The 20,855-nt window shown below is 42.2% G+C and overlaps 2 protein-coding genes and 1 long non-coding RNA gene across 12 annotated transcripts in view; 1 reads left to right on the top strand and 2 right to left on the bottom strand.

The window, feature by feature from the left end:
• Nucleotides 1–6,352, bottom strand: part of SLC26A5 (solute carrier family 26 member 5) — a 33,376-nt gene extending 27,024 nt beyond the window's left edge. For 4 of the 7 annotated variants that reach the window (XR_010430975.1, XM_064656771.1, XM_064656776.1 and 1 more), the window contains exon 1: nt 5,324–5,717. The gene's annotated coding sequence lies outside the window, so the exon portion shown is untranslated. Of the gene's footprint in view, nt 1–5,323; nt 5,718–6,244 lie in introns of those variants that run through there. The other 3 variants (XM_064656773.1, XM_064656772.1, XM_064656774.1) reach the window with 3 other exon arrangements.
• LOC135415167 (uncharacterized) lies at nt 5,717–17,092 on the top strand. 3 transcript variants are annotated; one of them, XR_010430980.1, is made up of 3 exons: nt 5,717–6,299; nt 7,562–7,638; nt 11,691–17,092. It is a non-coding gene; the product is annotated as an uncharacterized LOC135415167 (long non-coding RNA). The 3 variants fall into 3 exon arrangements; XR_010430979.1 differs by having other exon boundaries at nt 11,671–17,092; XR_010430978.1 differs by lacking the exon at nt 11,691–17,092 and adding an exon at nt 10,293–11,348.
• The window catches only part of RELN (reelin), a 279,986-nt gene continuing 271,875 nt past the window's right edge, over nt 12,745–20,855 (bottom strand). The window contains exons 64-65 of one of the 2 annotated variants that reach the window (XM_064656747.1): nt 18,059–18,194; nt 12,745–13,878 (exon numbers count right to left, since the gene is read on the bottom strand). In XM_064656747.1, coding sequence (XP_064512817.1) covers nt 18,065–18,194 — 130 coding nt within the window. In that variant the 3' untranslated portion in view covers nt 12,745–13,878; nt 18,059–18,064. The remainder of the gene's footprint in view (nt 13,879–18,058; nt 18,195–20,855) is intronic. The other variant, XM_064656748.1, reaches the window with a different exon arrangement.

Raw genomic sequence — 20,855 nt, 5'->3', positions numbered from 1 at the left:
AATCTTTGTTGGAACAGTCTTCAGCACAAAGCTCCAGTTGATCACAGGAGAGAACATAAACCAAGATAATGCATACACATCACATTCAGCCAGAATAATTTCTATACTTCATGTGATCTCAGTGCACCAATGATCTCTAGCAGTTGGTTCAACTTTTGAGGTAAAGTGGAACATGCAGACATGAGACAAGTATCTGTGCAGAAAGGAGAAGTCATATGATTCTGTGACACACTCCCTTCTGCAGAAAAGGCACCAGAGTTCTCCCCTGTGTCTGCTTCATGAACCCTGTTTACACACACATCACTAGCCTCTCAAGTGCTGCATCAAGCTAAAAATAAACAACAAAAAAAATAGAAGGTTGTTATTTATAACCAAAATTATTTCAGTCATCATGTTTACACTGCAAACCTCTCAAGTCAGAGAGGAAGCTGAAGGATAGTAAAACACAGTGTGGTCACAGGAGAAAATGACTGGGTTGAGGAGAGGGAAGAAGAGGGGGTTTAGTATGGGATTGTAAATTTATATTCCAGTTTCACTGCTGAAAAACTTAACTAACGTAAGGTTTTGAAAAGTCTCCAAGGATCCTCTAGAAGGCTCTCTTCTTAACACTTTCTGAAAGGATCTATCCCTCTGCAGAACAGGGTACAGCCATTGCCACGCCTGAAGAAATTCCTGAAAAACTGCTGTTTCTGAAAGGCAACAAAGAACTTCAGCATAGGGAAGCCACTCCCTGGGAAAGTAGTAGCACTATTTATCAGAGCTGCAACTCTCTTCCTAATAGTTTTGAGAGAGAAGTTCAACCTCCCTGTCCATGTTAGGATCTGCATTTGGAAGAAACATTTCATTCTTGGGAGCTACTTTATAACACGTTTTCTGTGTATATCTTTAGTGGACTAGGTATCAAACCAAATCCTACATGAGCAGTGAGTAGGATGTGACTTAGGACAGATCCTGTCCCCATTTATGCAACCGTTGCTTGGTTAAAATAATATTATCCAAGTGATAGTGTTCTCCTGTCTCCTATGTACTTAAGAGTGCTGCTTCATGGTCTGAAGGTGAATGCCAGACAGTGGGAATAACCTTCCTCAACATCTTGATGCCAAGGTTACATACAAAGGTCATGAGTACACAACAAACACAGGCCAACACTGCTTTCCCTTGAAATATTGTAAATTTTAAATTTCATTTAAAATGAACATGTAGAGAAGTTTCTCTAACAAGTATTTCACAGCAACCCCCTGCTTTATTTGGAGCTCATCTTACGGCTTTGTATTTCTTCTGTGGCTGATGACAGAACTCACATTTTAATATGAGACAGCCCCATGGCTACTCTTAACTGCACAAGCAAAAAGTCCAACCCTTATACAGCTGAAGAGTTCTCCAACTGACTCTTCAAGTGTGTTTGGCAGAACAACCCTAACTGAATGGTTTCCTGCAAGAGCTAACACTGAAACAAGGTGTCATGATGAAGGAACAGGGAGAGCAACAAGGGTATCTGGGCTGAGGATCATCAGATGAAATGAAGAAAGGTTCATTGAGTAATTTTCTTATGACTTCTTCTTGCAAGAACCTTTCTTTCTCAGGAACACATATGTAAAAGAAACAAATGTCATCAGAAAGCAGAGAAAAAGAAAAATCAGACTCACTACATCTGTAGTTAGTTAAACGCTCAGGTCACCTGTTCAGCTACATGGACATAAATGAAGCACCATCAATAGCACTGCAATGTCACAATGAAAAAAAATTCTTAAGTTTTTTTTTAAATGTGAAACTGGCAGAGAAACAAATCCAGACACATATAATACAGAACTGAAAACAAGAAAAAAAGTATAGTCCAAAATTTCAAAATAAAAAATGCAATGGACCAGAGACAGAAGGTAAAGAAATAGTAAACCTGAAAGAAATAGGGAGGGCTTAGAAAACAATGTTATGTCAAAACTACAAAGCTATGGCAGGATCCTGGTAAAGCAGGAGATGCCTAGTTAGATGCCAACATGCTAAAGTGGTAAATTAACTCAGGTCTAGCTTTCTCTGTGAAAGCACTTGAATGATGTTATGCCATGAAGTTACAACAGCAGTAGCAAAACCTCTGTATTCAGAGAAGATATTACAGATGCCTGTATCTATGAAAGATCTGTAGCTTTGCTGCCGACGTAACTCTTCAGATACGCCTGAGGTTAGCAGAGCTCTGGGAGAACAGGAATAGGCAGCTCCAGTGGGCACCTCTGAGTAGCAGCCCAAGTTTTCTCCTAGATGGTATATGGAGTTTTGAATTCTGCTCCATGAAAAGCAGGTGTCTCAAATCGGAATTTTGTTAATGCCTACTCAGCTCAATCCTTAATTGAGCTTAATTGATCTGGCCCTACTAGACTGAACTCCAACAAGGACGTTTTAAACAAACACCGCAATCTTTTATTTGCATTGAAAAATTCTGTCTGTGCTTTAGAATCATAGAATGACTTGATTTGGAAGGGACCTTAAAGATTATCCAGTTCTAACCCCTCTGCCATGGGCAAGGAGATCTTCCACTAGACCAGGTTGCACAAAGCCCCATCTGACCTCGGATGAGAGGTTAGTTATGAGAGTATTTTTGAGGAGTTCTCAAAAGTACCAGCCCTGCCTCAGAACCTGATTTCCATAAAATAAATGAAAATGTGCAGTTTGACCTTAGCTCTAGCCCAGTCTATGTGTCAGAATCTCAGGTTTTCAATTAATAGATTATAATCTATTAATTAGCTAAAAAAAACCCCAGTAACTCTCAGCAACACAAGAACACAAACAACACTGGACATACAAAATGGTATGCAACAGCCAAAGCAGAGCAGTAAAACTTGATCCACCACTTGTGCAAAACTGGGAAGTTTTCAGTGAAGGCTAGAGAAAAAGATTCCACCCAGGCAGTAAAAATACAGATTCACTGTAAAAAAACTTCCAAGAAGGCAATCACATTATTGTTTGTCACATGGGAGGTCTTCCACAAAATAACAGAAATAGTTAATGCAAGTCTTTGAGAACAGTACTCCAAGCTTGTGCATAGGCCAGTGATTCATGTGTACTCTTACAACCATAAATAAAATCTAAATCCTATAAAGGCAACTGACTTACAAAACTCATTCAACTGCCTGCACAAACTTACAGCCATATCTTCAGATCCATGGAAATACCTGATATTGTCTCTTTGTCTATAGCTTTCTCATTACCTGGGCACATGGAAAATAACTACAAGATCTGCACTTCACTGCTGCTTATACTCCTGAGCAACAAAAAGCTACAGATAACTAGTTATAAAATAACAGCAATGGCACATCTTCTAGCCATATTAGAAAAACAATCAAGAAGGACTATCTGGAGATAGGATCTAGCAGGACAACATTCTGCTGGCTGACAGATCTAGGGAAAGAAACTCATCAGAATAAGGCAGGTGTTTAATTCATTAAACTTAACTGGGAACTCAATAGGCTAATTAGAACTCGAGGGTTTTAGCTTCAGCATGGTCGTCTTCTGCTAAAAGCTGCAAATCTACCAAATGATCCAGACAGAAAAACACATCACTCAGAAAATGAGTTCTTATGGAAAAATTAGTGATAAAATAGAAAAAAAAATAGCAGTCAGCAGTTCATCAGATACAGACCAAGAGAGGCAGCAGAGCTCAAAGGACTCTGCTTCTCTGGGCAATTCACTGGCTGCACAGAAGCCTTGGTCACATTTACACAGGCTACAGTTACAGCCCAAATAAATAGTAGTTTAAGACAATAATGGTCTGCTATACTACAATAATAGAGCCGATAAACACATGTTCAGTTGTTTATCAAGTTGATAGCAAAAGAACAACGGTACTGCAGCCATGTGCTAGACCTGTGCCTCAGTACTGCATGATTTTAGCATCACATTAAATAATAACCAACTGTCCATGTGGTTTTGGAATATTTAAGTTCTAAAAGCATCGCATTCTGGTGGACAGACTACCATACCTACGAAAAACTGATTCGAACAACAGTAATGGACTAGAAATTACAAACAAAAGGTAAGACTCAGTGGCTGTTTAGTGCTTCAAGTTTTAAGAGCTGATGGCTGAACCCAATAGAGCATTTCAGTAAGCACTCAGCTTAGAAAACAGGGCTCAGTTTGTGGCAGAGGCTAAAAATGTCACCATTTTCTAGGCCTCTCACCTGGTTAATGTTCAGTCATCTTCACTTTTTTAAATTATATCAGCCTTTAAAAAACCTGTTACCCTGCCCAGAGTTTCTACAGCATAAATTAAAAGCCATATCAGCCCCATACAGATTACTCAAACAGAGAAAATATAGTTTAGTGATCAGAATCCAGGCGTGGAAGTAGCAGCAGGGTTTTTTTCTTACTGGACTAAGAGCTTTCCTTCAGTGAAATCTAACTCCAGATATAACCCAATATTGTCTCAACTCCCCCCACAAATATACTTTTAAATGTCATGAAGCTTTCAGCACGAGACTCCTGAATTAAATATCCTCAAGCCTGTAGAAGGAGGTAAATGCTATTGCAAATGAATATGCTTTATCAGCTCCCAACAGCAGCTTTGCATGTGTGAAACTCCATCTCTCCCTATACCTTTTCCACATCCTATTTCAGAGATGTTTCACAAATACAGTGCAAGACAACTGATAAAATACTTCACTTCGGAAATACTGCTAAATGCAGAACTGGAATGTCTATTGTGTCTTAGGAAGGCTTAGCACTGCCATAAACCAAGTATTTTGAAGTGTGATTACTACCCCTTGAGGAAGGTAAGAGCTGATCCCCACAGGGTTAGTTCAGTGCAAGTCACCTGCATGTGCTTGCTTCTGAAACTGTACAGTAATTACCTTAGTTTTTCCATTTCTACAGTGGTTAGTAAAGCACCATCTTACTTATGAAAATTCTGTAATATAAATCAAGACACCTGTTAACCCAAAATACCTTTTACTGCATATTTAGTAAAAGACATTTTAAATCTCTGTTTGTAGATTTTAGTCTTCCTTTGTGAAACCTTCAGGCAAAAAAATTCCAGTGCCCACACCCTTGCTGTCAGTCATCCACATCCAATGCTGTACAATTGTGTTACTGAAATAGATGTGAAAAATTATGAATGTATATTCTGCTGAATCATGAGCAGAAATAATTGCAGTAATCTAATGTTTTTTCCTTTTCCTTACTACTGGACTACCTCTAAATGCTTGCAGCTGCCTGGCTTATCTGAAATTTCAACGCATCCTGAGAATAGCTTTCAACCATATTTCAATGTTCAGACAATTCAAAGTTTTGCAATAGCAGCATGGGCATGAACACAGCAAATTTTAAGCCTACTTACTTTTCTGGCTGGCTTTTCCTAGTTGCCTTCACTGATCCCTTGTAAGGAGTTCAAAATGTTCCCACAGTTCGCGAACCAGAACTTGAAAAACACTGACATAGGGAAAGGCAAAATCTTGTTCTGTGACTGAAAACTGGAGGCGCAGGAGGCGGGCCGGGGGTGGGGGGAGCGTGATGGAGGGAATAGTTCAATCGAGGTTTGGGAAAGGTTTTGAAGAACTTTGGCTTGAAGCTGGTGCAATAAAGTGCAAAGCAGTTATTTCTTGTTATTACAAGACTTCTCGGGAGAGTCGTCGCTCCGACCCAAAGCGACAGCCCGCAGCGCCAAGCCGGAGGGTCGCGGCCACCCCACGAGGAAATGACTGATCTCTCAACCTCCCCCTGGTTTCCTCTTTGGTGCTCCGCGTGTTCTACAGTTACAGCGGCGCGGGCGCTGCCCGGGAGCCCCCGCGCTGAGGGGGCGCGGATCGGCCCGGGCTGCCCCGGCGCCCCTAACACCGCTCCCGGCGCCCCTAACACCGCTCCCGGCGCCCCTAACACCGCTCCCGGCGCCCCTAACACCGCTCCCGGCGCCCCTAACACCGCTCCCGGCGCCCCTAACACCGCTCCCGGCGCCCCTAACACCGCTCCCGGCGCCCCTAACACCGCTCCCGGCGCCCGCGGGGCTCCGGCGGCTCCCGGGGCCGGCTGGGGTGAGGGGGCGAAAGGAGCGGGGACAAGACCCCTAGGCCACCCCCGCCCCGAGGTGACCGAGCTGGAGCCGCAGGCACTGGGACAGCCCGACGCTCCTCACGGTCCCTCAGCAGAGACCCGCTGAGGGGGAGACGGATCCGCTGAGGGGGAGTGAGACTCGCTCGGGGGGGTGGGATCCCCTCAGGAGGGACCCCTCCACCACCGCCCCCGCACGCCGCGCTCCGCTCACCTCCCGGCGCCGCCTCCCTCCAGCCCGGCTCCTCCAGCTGCCGCTCGGCTCCAAGGTGAGAAGCCCAGGGGTGCGGGCGGGCACCGGCCTCCGCCTCCTCCCGCCCCGCGGCCGCGGGCGCACCTGGGACTCGTAGTCCCCCCTGCAGCCCCCGCCGGGCGCGTCCCCGCCGCGGCCTACGAGTCCCAGGGTGCCGCGGGGCCGTGCGCGCTCCCGGCGGCGCGGCCTGCGCGGGCGCTGCTCCTCCCGCTCCCCCCGCTCCCCCGATGTTATCGGCGGTGTCATCCCCAGGCCCTCTTTGGGGCATGGAGTCGTAGAATCAAAGTTGGAAGAGATCTTTATGATCATCAAGTCCACCCAGCACCACCTCTGTAACCAGTAAACCACTAGTCCGTGTCACCCAGCACGAGATCCAGACAGCTCTTGAACACCTCAGGGATGGTGACTCCACCACATCCCTGGGCAGCCTATTCCAATGCCTGCCCACCCTTACAGTGACAATTTTTTTTCTAATACCTAATCTGAATCTCCCCTGTCTCAGCTTAAGGCCGTTTCCTTTGGTCCTCTCACTGCAGACATAGTGGAAGAGGCCAGCCCCCACTTTACCACAACCTCCTTTCGGGGAGTTGTAGGTTCCCCCTGAGCCTCCTGGAGATTAAACAACCCCAGCTCTCTCAGCTGCTCTCCATAACAGATGTTCCTAAACCTTTCATGAGCCTTGTTGCCCTTTGCTGGACACACTCCAGCACCTCAATGTCCTTTTTAAAATGAGAGGCCCTAAACCAAACACAGCACTCAACGTGCAGCCTTACCAGTGCTGAGTACAGGGGAACGATCGATGATCACTGCCCGCTCCTGCTGGCCACACTATTATTGATACAGGCCAAGGTGCAAATGGCCTCCTTGGTCACCTGGACGCACTGCTGGCTCATGTTTAGCCACTGTCAACCAGCATCCCCAAGTCCCTTTCCAGCAAACAGCTCTTGAGCCACTCCTCTCCCAGCCTGTAGTGCTGCATGGGGTTGCTGCGACTCAAGTGCAGGACCTGGCCCTTCGCCTTACTGAACCTCAGATAGGTGCAGACATGCATGAAATATATAGTATAAATATAATTTGTTTGTGATTTTAGTATAAAAGTACACCTGGGGAGCACGGGGTGGGCTCTGGCTGTCAGTGAGCAATGTGCAGGACATGACTTGTTTGGTTTTGTGTGGGTGTGGTGCTGAGGTGCACTGTGGTGCTTGTTGCATTTTAAAGAGGGGGTTTGTTTATCCAAAATAGGCTGTAACAGAAAGGCATTTTAATGAACAATTTCAGAGTGATATGTTACAAAATCCTGCATACATCAGACGTCACATGGAATGATATTGGATGCTATTGTTGTACAGAACTGGGTAAGTGGAGATCCTTTGGGAAAAAATCTTTTTTGATTCATAGTTATTTATCCACAATCTATTTTTTTCTGAACTTGGACATCTGTAGCTTGTGTTAGAATGCAGGTGTAATCAACTTATGAAGGTGTGGCCTCACCACTGAGATACAGAAATTCTGAAATGCTTTATTGCCAGTAAAACATATATTGCAGTAACATACCACCGACAGACTTGTTTATACACCCTGCACAAAAAGGAGGGAGAGAAGAAAGCCTGAAATAAACATGGGAATAGCAGATTTCCTGCTGGAAAAATCCATGCAGGTATAAATAATTTTGAATGCTCCAGTAATCCACACTGAGGATTATGTTACACTAATTGTGTCAATGGTTGCATTTAAACACAGGCTGGTTTTATTTTCTTGTGTGCAGTTTAGCATGACGCACTTGAAGGTTCACAGTTCTTTTTATTGCTTCTTTCCAGCATTGTCTAAAATAGTAAAAGATGCTGTGGTTCTTCAGCTGTGAGAGAAGGGCAGGGATTAATATGGTGCTGAACTCAGTAGCAACAAGTTGAAAAGAGGATTTTTGGTCAAAACAAGAAAAGGGAAGGAAAGTTAATACAGAATAAATGATCTGGACAATTGAAGTGACTAAAAACATTCCTGTGGAGGATAATTGTGGAATGTTAAAGGCCCACGCACGCCACTGGAGCTGTGTGATGACAGAGGGCTCAGTGTGAGCTTTGAGGGCTCATCTGGCTCACAGGGAATGGAGCAGCAGGAGCCACTGCTCTCTAGCAGTGTAAGGAAAGCTGTGAGGTGCTGCCAAAGGCCAGATCCTGCGCTCAGGGCTGCTTAGAGCTCCAGTGTTGGGCTGTTTAGTTCTCACCTTCCCCCAACAGCCACTGACAGCGAATGTGGGCAGGGGAGATGGCTGAGGGGCTGGGGAGTGCGGAGACTTCTGACGTTCCTGATTGTGTCACTGGTGTACACATCCCATATGGAACATCCCAAATTAGTAAACTGGGTCAGATTGGCTCCATCAACTGGGTCACTCATTGTGTCCTAACTACATTCATAGTTCTTCTAAGAATGAGACAACTTTCTAAGGCAGAAAAACCCCTGTATATATTTGACAGTGGAGTCTTACACACGTCCTAGGACAGGCAAACCAGCTGAATTAGTAAAGTTGCGGTGAACATCTCCATATGAAGTGAAACATGTTTGGATTTACAGGGATTTGCCCACTGATTTCAGTGGCAGTAGGCTTGGTTCTCAAAGTGCTGCTGTTAATTAGTTACTACCCACATCCCGTACAGGCACATTAGTCATGTCAAGCTTTGTTATTGTCCATAATACCACAATTATTCTAGCAGAGGCCCGAGCATTAGTACACTTTCCTGTTTGCCATGCAAAATTCCTTGAAAGTGTCTGAACTCAAACAATTTTAAGATATTCCTTGAGAAGGGTGAGATTTTTAGTCAGCTAAGCTGGGTGTCTATTTGTGAGCGTAAACCAGTTGAATGGCTTTGCACCTGCTGTTTCTAGCCCACTTAGAGCTCTAGGGAATCAGCAGAGGGCTGGAGTGTATCTGCATGGTCAGTGTGCAGGGAAAGCGAGACCTGAGGGTATCAGCAATATCATCTTAGTGCAGAAGTAGCCCTGACACCTGTGACTACCCAGTACCTCCCAGAGTTCTGCCTTTGGCCCAGAGGCAATTAGAGAAACAGCCAAGCCCTCTGAAAGAGCGTCTTTGCCACTAACTTCCATAGATCTCCCCTGAGCAGCAGAGCTCAAAAGCACAATCATATCCTCTTCTTTTTTAAAAAAGAAGCTTACAAAACTTGCTTTCTTTTAAAAGAAATACAGATTCAAACTATGAACCCAGCATTTATCAGCATATTCCATTACAGTAAAGTATTCCTCCATTCCTGGAATAGCGTTTTTACTGGGCCCCACCTTGCTGAATGCCAGCTAAAACTTTCCCCATGAGGCTCTGTGGAATTAGTCACACACAGGCCTAAGTCCTTAGACTTACTGCCAGCTCAGTCCCTTGAGCTGAACCAAAATAACGTAGGGAAGAAAAAGCAACAGGCAGAAAACAGCAGTAACAGAGGAGAACACTAGGCTGTTCGTCCACTTGTCACCTGTATGTATGCTGGCAGCCTCATACCTTATGGTCTTTTCTTCCAGTAGCAGATCCACCATCTATAAGTGGTGGGTGCTCTGTCTGCTCCTGCAGAGGTGTACTGCAAGTGGTTGCATGGCCTCAGCTGCTCCTGATTGCTAACAGCCCTTGAAGAGCTCTTTAGGGACATGCTTAACATAGGCAAGCCCTTTTGCTGACCTCATTTGGTTCTGAGGCTCCCTCACCAGCTCAGGATGAAGGCAGCTCCCCTCAACAGCTGGCTTGTTCCTATTCCTCCAGTGCTGAGTTATGTTTAGTTAAACTGCACTACAGAGCTGAACTGAGGAGGGTTTATCTGGGGCCTCATACTGGCTTCCTGCTTGGATAATAACCAAACCCCATTGCCCACTGGATAAATGATGAGGTGTTGCTGTTGCAGCATTTTCACCCAATAACATTTACCCTGAAGAGTTAGCAAATAAATAAAACACAGATCCATGTTTATGGCTGTTGTCAAGTCTCTTTCCGAATGTTTTTCCTTTCTAGACTAAACAACTCTCTCTACTTGGAAGCTCATGGGTTCAAGGGTCTTGTTTCTGCTGCTGTACTCTGCAGTCTCTCCAGTTTGTTTACATCTGTATTTAAACAAAGAGCTCAACAGCTGACAACTGTCTACTTTACAGTAGTAAGGCCGTATTTATATTTACTGTGTTTTACCATAAACATTTCTACAAATGGCATTTTTACAAACTGCTTTATGCTGTTGATTCTCCTTCTATAGTTTCGTTGCCTAATCTGATATTTACCCAGTTTGTGTGCTGATACCTTGCTCTTTGACAATGTCTTGTCATTGAGTGCATTTGCTGTGTTATTTAATTTCTACCCATTTCTCTAAATCATCCAGTTCATGTAAAGCCTGATTTGGTCCTTCAAAAATACTCCTCCCATTAAGATAATGTTATCATCTTTGGCTGAAGCAAGCTAAAGAGAAAAATATTTAGGCAAAATTATGAGAACTTCAGGTTTTGGTTATTCCAGGAACTCCAGTGGGTCAGAGCTTCATTTTCATGTATTTTTATTTAATTTCTCTTATGGTCTCCTTATTCTACTGGAACATGGATTAGTGAGCTGCTGGGAGAAATGAGGAAAACTATAAGGCACATTAAAAGTACTAAAAGTCAATTTCCATATGCCTGCCAAAGTTTTACACCAGTAGATAAGCTTATTAGTACATTTTATAGCAGTGCCACTGTTTTATTGCCATTGATTAGGTGTTGTGTTGCCCTTGATATTTTAATAACTATTTAATGTCAGATGACTCATTGTTTTCAGTCATATGTGAGGAAAAATAGAAAAAGCACATTTACTGAGAATACTGTATATGTATGCTACATGGGGTGTTGTAGGAATGGAAAAAGTGTATGAAGGAACTTCCTGGAATCTGGAAAGGGCAAATGACAATATCACTTGTGAATCTACCAGCGAGGAAGAGAAAAGCTGGTGCAGAGCTTGTAGTGAGTTTGGGTGAAATGCCTCGTGGGATTCCACTATAGTCATGATTACATACATTATTCAAAGGAAATAAATACAACTGTGAAAGCAGCTTCTCTGATTATGCTGGTCTCTTGCCTGGCAAGAGAAGTCAGGTGAAGTGTCTCATTGTATCTAAAGTCTTTAAAATAAATTAATTCCCTGGCAACACACTAGCTGCACATGCATTTTAGATTGAACTACCACCCTTCTATTGACATATTAGAACAAATAAAATTATCTTAAAAAATAGGAGTGTTTCGATCTTGCATTTTTGTTTGTTCAATGGGCAAAACTCTTATTACAATATTTTCAAACCACTTGCTCAAACATTAAGCTATTATATTCTTTAATAACCTCATGTTTTTTTTCTTCCTGCTATTTCACTGAATAGATCCTTTATCTCTTTTCAAGGATTGAAAGCACACAGATGGTTCTCCAGAACAGTACAGTGAGTTTGCAGCTGCAGGAGGCTAGACTGTTACAGTAAGTTTCCAGGTCAGCCAAAGGTCTGTCACATAATTTTGACCAAGCCAAGGTGTTGACTAGTTGGTCACTGAATGACCTCCATTTTTTCTGGTACCTGTGATCAAAAGGCTCTTAAAAATGAAATGTGTTCTAGGTGGCTTAATATGTAACAAACACCATTATTGTTCGGACCACTGTGGTGCCATAAGCAGATAAACATGATGTAAGAGCATAGCAGGTATGATGAGGAAGTGACAAGCTCAGGGAACTGGGATTGTTTATCCTGAAGAAAAGGAGTTTCATGGGGGTCCTTACTGGTCTCTACAACTACCTGAAAAGAGGTTGTAGTGAGATCTGTCTCTTCTCCCAAGTAGGGAACTGTAGAACAAGAAGAAATGGCCTCAAAATGTGACAGGTGAGGTTTAGATTGGATATTAGGAAAAATTTCTTCACTGAAAGGGTTGTCAAGCATGGCACAGGCTGTCCAGTAAAGTGGTGGAATCACCATCCCTGGAGGTATTTAAAGGCCATGTAGATGTGGTGCTTGGGGACATGGTTTAGTGGTAGTCTTGGCAGTGCTGGGTTAACAGTTCAACTCAGCGTTAAAGGTCTTTTCCAAACCTTAACGAGTTTATGTCTAAGAATTGGCAGGTTTGGCTGTTTGGAGCCAGGTTCCTTATGTGCTGTACTCTAGTCTCAGAGCTTGGAAACAGTGGTTTACACACTGCATTTTGGAGCAGATAAAGTTGCAGTGTGTATTGGTCTGCGGTCCCGTTTCGTTCCTTGCACCAGGCCCAGTTCCAAGGACGATGCTATGCCCACAGGTGGGGGACTAGGAAGATCTCTTGGTTTGTGTTACTTGCAAAGTGCTGTTAAGTGTGTTGTACTAAATATTAAAAATTGTCATTTATGTTTGCTTTAGAATCTAAGTATGGAGTGGAAGAATTTGGTTTATGATTTCATGTAAAGCTCACATGGCTTGAAAAATCTAACATCAGAATTCTTTGTTGACATTGTCTTTATTGAAGCATGGATCTTTAGGTTGGTTCACCATAAAGTGAAGCATTTTATTTATGATAATAGACAGGGCTATAGGGGCATTATAACGTTGCTGGTGTAGATACAACTTTATCAGAAGATACAAACATGACCCGCAATAGAAACAAACACCAAAGAGAATACAATGAAACGTTCACTGTTTACAAATCACTTCATTACTACAGACACCAAATGGCAGTTACTGTAAGTAAATCAGTTGCAGAGAACTGACTACATTTAGACAGGGAATTGGGAAATTCTGTTTGGGGCTTAATCCACAACTCCTCAGTAGAAAAAAGTTTAATGTCAAGCATTCTTTTTTTATCCACAAAACAATGCTAACCAACAGACATCAAAGAATAAGACCAAAGGATATCAACGCCTTTACAACTACTCTTGCAATTACCTTCTGGATTAGGTACTTTGATGATTTTTTAAAATACATTTTTTAAGAAGGTAAATAGCCCAAAAATCAGCAGCAAAAATATTACAACAACAAAACAAGTAAATACAGTGCCAATGTGTCATGTTGTAGAAGAGAATACAAAGAGGACAAACAATGATAACTTAATCATATAAAATGACACAGAGCTGAAATACAGTGCACATAAATACCTATGTGACAAAGGATGTTAAATTCTGTACTTAGTATGTAGGTTTTTATAAACATAAAATCTGAAAAGTCTTTGTGCTTAAACTTTTTTTCCTGTTAAACAGAATTAGTTGCTTACTTCCAATACTGCCACTGTAACTGATATTACAACAGATCACAATTTTCACAGACACATCAACATTAAAACATTTACCTATGAGAAAATAAGTCACTTCTCATTAGTTCACAGTGCGAAAAAGTGGTGTACACTCTGTCTTGAGAAAGGCTTTCAGTTATTCATCAAGCCAGCTGCAGAAAAGTCCTGATACCAGACGCAGTGCTAGATTTAAAGAATGGAAAGCAACACATCACATGTTGGGAGGAAAAAAAATAAATTTCTCGTTTCTTCATGGATATCGTCTAAGTGACCTTCGTCTTCTGTTGTAGAAATGCCTGAGCCCATGTTGCCGTGAAAAATTCATCATGTAATTTTGTTTGCGAGTGCTGTTGAAATCAAAGGGTGGAGGAAGAGAAGAGCGTCACACATTAAAATACGTACTTTAAATTCTTTTGGAGCAGTGAGCTAGTGGGACTGATTCTTCTTTGTCCTTGCATGACCTTTCAAGCCTGTGCAAACTGGTGTGAAGCACACCCTTTGTATAATTGCAAGGTACCAGGCAATTGAGAATCTGTCCCACTTTGCTTTCATTTACAATTCGTTATCTTAGGGAAAGGTTAAGAGCTTTCAGCTGATGCAAACTTGTGCTGCCTAGGGCCAGATTCACTAAAGCTGTGTGCACACTTCACAGAATTTATCTCCAGTGGTTTTGTACTCCAGTAATCCTTCTGCCTTCAATGATTAACTGCTTTATCTTGAGAACATAAGAAAAGCTTTATTCCACTTCATTATCTTCTACTTCTACCATATAGGAAGTGAAGTACAACACTTTTTTGAAGATTCATATTTCCCTCCCCTATGCACCCTCTTCCAAAATTAAAGGAAGATCTGAGAACTAAGCATCATCATGTCTGGGAGGAGACCAGGCAAGAGAGACAGCCTGTCTGCAGCCTAATTCAAGGAAGACCTACCTGGAGGACAAGGCCCATCCCAGCTAATGTAGGTTTCTACTTCTCCCACTGAGGGAAGAAGGAACCATGAGAGGGCAGATCTGTGAAGTGAAAGCCTGCAGTCAACAAATCTCCCATTTGTGGGTGCAAGGCATGTTTTCACTTGTGAGTTTTGTCTGTGAGTAAGAAGTAAATATTCGTAATGTAATCAGTCATTCTTTCCTCCCTAGTGCATAAATTTATTTCTAGTGAATGTGGCCCTTAGGAAAAAGGAGTAATTGTATGTTTTGCAAAATACAAGGCCATCCTCCAGGTAGCTTTTGCTGTAGTATGCTAATTTAATCTAAAACAATCTAACAAAATTACAACTTTTCAGCAGCTAATCTTGAACACAATTGATTTAACTGAATAACAGTTGTCATATCAAAATCTAGATTATAAACCCCTAAGCAAATCCAAGTCACTTCCTGACTAGTCTTCCAAGGCTTTGCAATTTTTAATTTTTGTATTATTTTTTGCCACTGGAACGTACATACAAAAATGAAATTGTCACAGCTCCTGGTGACAATGAAGGCAAACAGATGTACACTTGGCACAACTTTTGGCACTCTCACAGTAAGGCAGAGCTCTAGAGCATTTGGCAGTTGAGAGAGGGGTTAATGTTTGAAGTTGACTTGTCCTGACTTTCACCTAACTTCAGGTAAAAAGGAAAGGTTTGTGCTGATTTCTAAGACTTTTTTTGAGAAGGTGTCAGTGGTGAGTTTATATAATTTTAATGCCGCTTGGTAGCTCCAGTGCAAAGCAGCATTGAAGATCAGTCTTCATTCTGTTCCTTTAGTGATCTCAGTGGAACACCACCCTCACTCCAAGGCCAAGCAACTCACTGAGGAAGACAGGACTGAAATCATGACCCCAAACCTGCTCCTGAAAGTGGCTGCCATTGGTCATGAGGCTTGAAGAAGGTCTTAATTTTGCCTTCTCTTTAATTCCCACTGCCTGGGAAGTGGGTGGTTCCTTAGAAACAGGGCCTTCAAGGCCACATCCAACCTCTCAGGAAAAGATCCTAACCATGGGGTGAGGATGGAGCACCTCTCTGCAGCCAAAATGCAGGAGATAGGCCTGGGAGAAAGCACAGCACAACTCTGAGCAGCTTCGATCTCGGTACATGGGACCAAACAGAGCCTGTCAAAGTGTTTGGCTGAAAAAATTGCAATTTCTGGACCTGGTTAATTTAGGAGTGAGCTTGGCTGTGAGAGCCTCAGCTTGGGCAAGACTTGGACAGCTGGGGCATGTGCTGAGCTGCAGTTCTTGGCCCAGGAGCCTTCACATATCCCCATCTCTATCCTGCCTTTGGTCTGCTCATGTTCAGCAACAGCTCAGCAGAGATTTTCAGGACTGGTTTTGGACAATGCTAGGTGCATCTGGCCTCCACTTCAAATGACTAACCCTTTCGAATCTGGCCTTAAACTTATGGTGAGGATGTTTAAAACAATGAACAGAGGAAAAAAAAAAAGGAAAGAAAAAGAGAGAATTGAGAAAAGGAACAAATGGTTATCTAATAACTTAAAAGATATTTATTTTTTTATGTATATAATTTTGTTCTGCTATAAGATGATCAAGACATTAGAAAGAAGCATATAGTTATGTCTTACACTGACTACCAGAGCAATGCAGTGTGTGAAAAATAAGAGAAATCTAAATTCTCAGGAGCTAAATGCTTAAATTTTTTTTTACTTGCAGTGACATAGTTCATACTTGTCCTCACTGATGTCTGAGGCAGACTTTCCAGCTACTAGTTGGATGCCACAGAAAAATTTCATGCCTGCTATAGAAATAGCATGATTTTCACTCTTGCCATGGGTAAATATGTATACCCTCTGCATTAAAGTATAGTATCCTATTGCACCACAAAATCAGAGTAGGTCTATGTTTTTTATTTTTCTGAATTAATTTTATATATTGGTAGGAGACAAGCACTATGTAAGAGAGATCAAGTGCCTTATAAAATCACAAGAAGAGCTATACAATGTAGTCTGTAGAAGTACTTATGCATTTCTTGCCTTTGGTGAATGTAAAAATGCTTTCAATACTATTAGTACTAAATTTAATTTGTATTATCACAGACTGATAAAAAGTTTTACCATACTTTTGCTGTTGTTTTCCTGTTTGGAGCACCCAAAATGTGCTGGGCAGCATCAAGTTACATTAGGAATATATCCCCCCTTCCATAATGGAGGTTCTGGAGGGAACTTTTGTTCAGATATCAGCGGCAACTTGAAGGCTGCTTTGAGAGTGTGTAATAGACTGGTCAGCATCTGCTGAGCCTTCTGCCTTTTCTGTGCATTCACTGAACCATTAGTCAATCAGAAAAGTTCAGATCCAAAGCTATCTGTATATTGCTGATGAAACACACAGCAAAAAGAAATTAATAGGAGCAACTACTGTATAATCTGTTTGACAGTTTTGAGTGCACTATTAAAATATACATGGAAGATAATTTTTGTGGGAAACCCTAAATATCTTTCCAGTGAAGTCACTGGAGTTGTGCTAGTTGTATGAAAGCAATATGCAGCCAATACAGAAGAACAAAACCAGAACTGTCTAGGGCATATTCAATACATACCAACAGTAAAGCAATTTATGAGAAGGAGTCTCTCTGGATCTTTAGTTTTTAATAGAGCATTCTGTTTATTGCTTGTTTCCTAAAGCACAGTTTGAACTACAAATTTGCAATTTCAAGTTTATGAAAATGGAACATAACCAAATGGAATGGAAAATATGTGGTGCATAACCTGGTATATACTAATGTCATTCATTATTTCTGTGTTTTTAATTGACAGGGTGCAACAGGAACGAAATGGAAACAAAAATATTTAAATAATAAAACAAAACAGGAACAAAACTTCAGAACAAAACAAAAGCATGCCCCTCAGGACTAGGCCTGGAGTAAATTTTGAGACTGAATTAGAAATGCTTTGTTAGGAGGGTACTAAAAGGAGAAAAGTGATGTGCTCTGACTGAAGTCCTGATGGCTCAGTCAGTCAGTCATCTTTGGCTTTGGTGAGGTTAACATTTGAACCCAGAGCTCAGTAACTATGCTGGTTAGTGGTATCTATTACCTGCACCAGCACAAAGCAGCTGAGTTACATGAAACAGAAAAATTACCTGGGAGACACTGGCTCTGTGTTTAGGGGGCATGGGTGGCTATGACCGACATACCCTGTCTGGCTTGGCTTCACCTCTGCGGTCATTAATTACAGGAAAAAGTGTGATTTGCCCCTTGGTCACCCAAGCAACACTCTGGGTGCCCCCCATTGGCAGGTCTCAATGTACCCTGTCAGAAGCAGAGGAAGGAGAAGTCCTTCCCACCACAGCCTTAGTGAAATTACCACTGAGGTAGGGCATGAACTGCTTAACAGTTCCTGCTAAATTTGACTTTCCCCAATGCTCACTGAGGAAGTGCTGCAGGATCAGGGCCCTCAAGAGCTATGTAGCACATGTCAGAGAGTACAAATGATTTTTCACCAACCCATCATTGAAAAAACTTTGTGAAAGAGCTATAACTGTAACTGTAACAGAAACATACATTTGGTACTGGTTCAGGGAAAGTACTTACCTTATTCTAGTGTAAAACCAATGACAGCAAACAATGAAATACAACACAAGTTAGAAAATGCCTTTCAATGCATGCAGCACTGTGATTAGTCATAAAACCCTGATGAGGTTTAGAGGCAATATAGGACTTTTCGTCTCTTTTGAAAATAAAAATTGAACAAATTATTTCCTGATATTTCAAATCAATGTTTTTTTATATAAAATTCAGCATGCACTTTTTAGAAACATAATAGAAATGTCATAGAAGCACAAACCACGTCATATTAAATTTGGCATAAATGTTGTGAATATTCAGATAGCTATCTAATGTTTGAACTATTTATGTTCTTTTTTGTAAATATGCCGATACTTTAATTTAAATGCATTTTTCAAATCATTGCTTTCTACTAAAAAAATGAAGCAGATGAAAACGCTTTTCCACATGAGCAGTCATTGTTAGAGGTAGAATATATAATTTGTATTTTAATGTTGCAAAATAAGGATAAACATTCTTTGTACCAAATGCAACATAAGTTCTCACTAAATCATTTGTGCCAAAAACATGAGAATATCTTGACAATGAAGAGCATGGAGTGATGGCTATGGAAAGATTCATTCTGTTATCTAACAGTTAACCATAAAATAGTAAGTGGGGACAATATTTCTTGCATTCCTTGCACATCTTAAATTCCTTTGCATCACATAACAAGTTTTGAGGTGCAAAGAAAGCAACATCAGACCCTTAGTGTTCAGCTTATCATTATCCTTTCTTTTCAATACCTTTGACTAGAATTAAGTTCATGACATGTCTATAAGGGCCTGCCCTATACATAAAAAAATGGCAGTTCTGTAATGTACATGCAAAGAAGTGCGAGGTGTTTGTGCAGTGGACAGGCTGAGAGCTGTGCTTCCAGAGAAAAACAATGTGCAAAAGAAATGCAGAGCTGGATGTGGGCTCTTCTTAGGGTCAAAGAACAGGAGCACAGAAAAACACTCTTTGTTAAACCTGGGATAAAATAAACTTTTATCCTAAGAAGAGCCACATGGAACATGGTGAGAGTTGTGCCCAAAGCTTTCTTTACAAATGGAGGGGAAAAGTGCTGCACTAATGAGGAATAATCAACACTAGCTTTAAAAGGGACTGGATAACTTGACAACTTATATCCTCTCCCCACTACAGGACAGACATCAACAGTGGTTAAGCTGGCAAGATCAATTTAATGTATAACACAGGTATTGGGTTTCACCTGTTTGAAAGAGGTGCTCAATTTGAGCACCATTTGCAGGTGCATCACAGTCTTAATGATACTGCTTTTTAATGAGTGATTCAAATAGTTCGCTCAAAAGTGGAATGATTTTAAGTAACATACAAAAGTATCCATCTTTGGCCTTTCTTATCACTGCCAGGTATTTTGCATGTGTGTATAATCTGCAAGTTAATTTTTTCTCCCCCAGCAAGCTACCTTGGAAGCAAAAAGGAAATAAAGAAATGGCATCTTGAAAATGTTTACTGGTGAGAGGATGGTGGCCCTTGACTCAGAAACTGAACAAAGTGTCATGACCCTGGCTGTGCATCAGCTGTAAGCTATATCTGCACTACAGCTTGACAGCTGGGCCTGTGACAGAATTAATTTCAAATCTTTGGATTGCTGAGAAGAGTTGGGCCATGAAAGTAGGTATTCACACATTTGTCCCTGGGCGGAGCACTGTGAGGAGGGACATCCCCTGCTTTGGATGAGAAATGAAATCAAGAAAATCCTTGGTTTCACTGCATCCCTACAGACCAGATCTCCCTGCTGGCAGGTGCTTTTCCCTCTTACTCCAGCCCTTAGTCTGCTCAAGGAGAGCATCACTTGCTTGTGGGCTGAGGAAAAGCTGTTAGAGCACCTAGGTGTGCACCTGGGGTGTAGGCAGCCAAGCCAACATCTAGGGCATTTGGGAAAATCAGACCTCTTAGCCCACAGAGGAGTGGAGAAAACACAAAATGAGATGTGCAGAAAGCCAGGAATTTTTCTGTGTCCCAAACCACACCTCCTCGGATAGTTTGTCTCCTTGCTGTAACACCTCACAGGCTAGAGGCTTGCCTGCTGCATCAATATGGGCACACAGATCACAAACATGAAAATCTAGTACTTAAACCAAGACCAGTGAGGATAATTTTGATGTGCCTGGAGAGGTGTATGGAGTCTCCTTCAGGTGGGTGATGGAGTGCAGGGTTGTAAGAGGACCGAACACAGACGGTGTTACACATGGACCATCAACGGGTTCTGTATCCAGGGATGTTCATGGCTTTCTGAGACAAGGTCACAGTTCCAACGGGAATTACTTCCAATTTAGGAGGCACAGATGTTTCCTAAAGTATCCCAGCTTTGGGGTGAATAAGCCAGGCAGAAGCCTACTGACTCTCCCTATAGAATTAATGGGAAGAGGTAATTACAGCACCCTAGTGAATGGTTTTAGTTCAGGCCGTGCCTCTCTGCAGCCCTGCCAGAGATCTCTGGGGTGGGTATTGCCCACAGAGCTCTCCCCTGGCAATCCTGGTGGGAGGGCAGAGCACTCAGTGGGCAATGACTCCTCACCTCTCGCCAGAGAGCTGCCTGGGCAGGGGGGCTTGTTCTCCCCAGGAGCAGGCAGAGTTTCTGTACCCTTCATTGGAAAACAAAGGAATGTTAAGAATTAAGGCTAAGTCCTATCCCTAGTATTCATGCTGTGAATCCTGGTGTGTTCAGGATCATCTAGGGTAAGTGCTAACAGATACTGACCCAGGCTCACTTCTGATGCTGGGAAGCACTCAATGGAGATGACTGAGTGTCTTCATC

The sequence above is a fragment of the Pseudopipra pipra genome, chromosome 5, assembly GCF_036250125.1.
Source record: "Pseudopipra pipra isolate bDixPip1 chromosome 5, bDixPip1.hap1, whole genome shotgun sequence".
Taxonomy (NCBI): Eukaryota; Metazoa; Chordata; class Aves; order Passeriformes; family Pipridae; genus Pseudopipra; species Pseudopipra pipra.
This window is presented reverse-complemented; position numbering and strand designations above follow the sequence as displayed.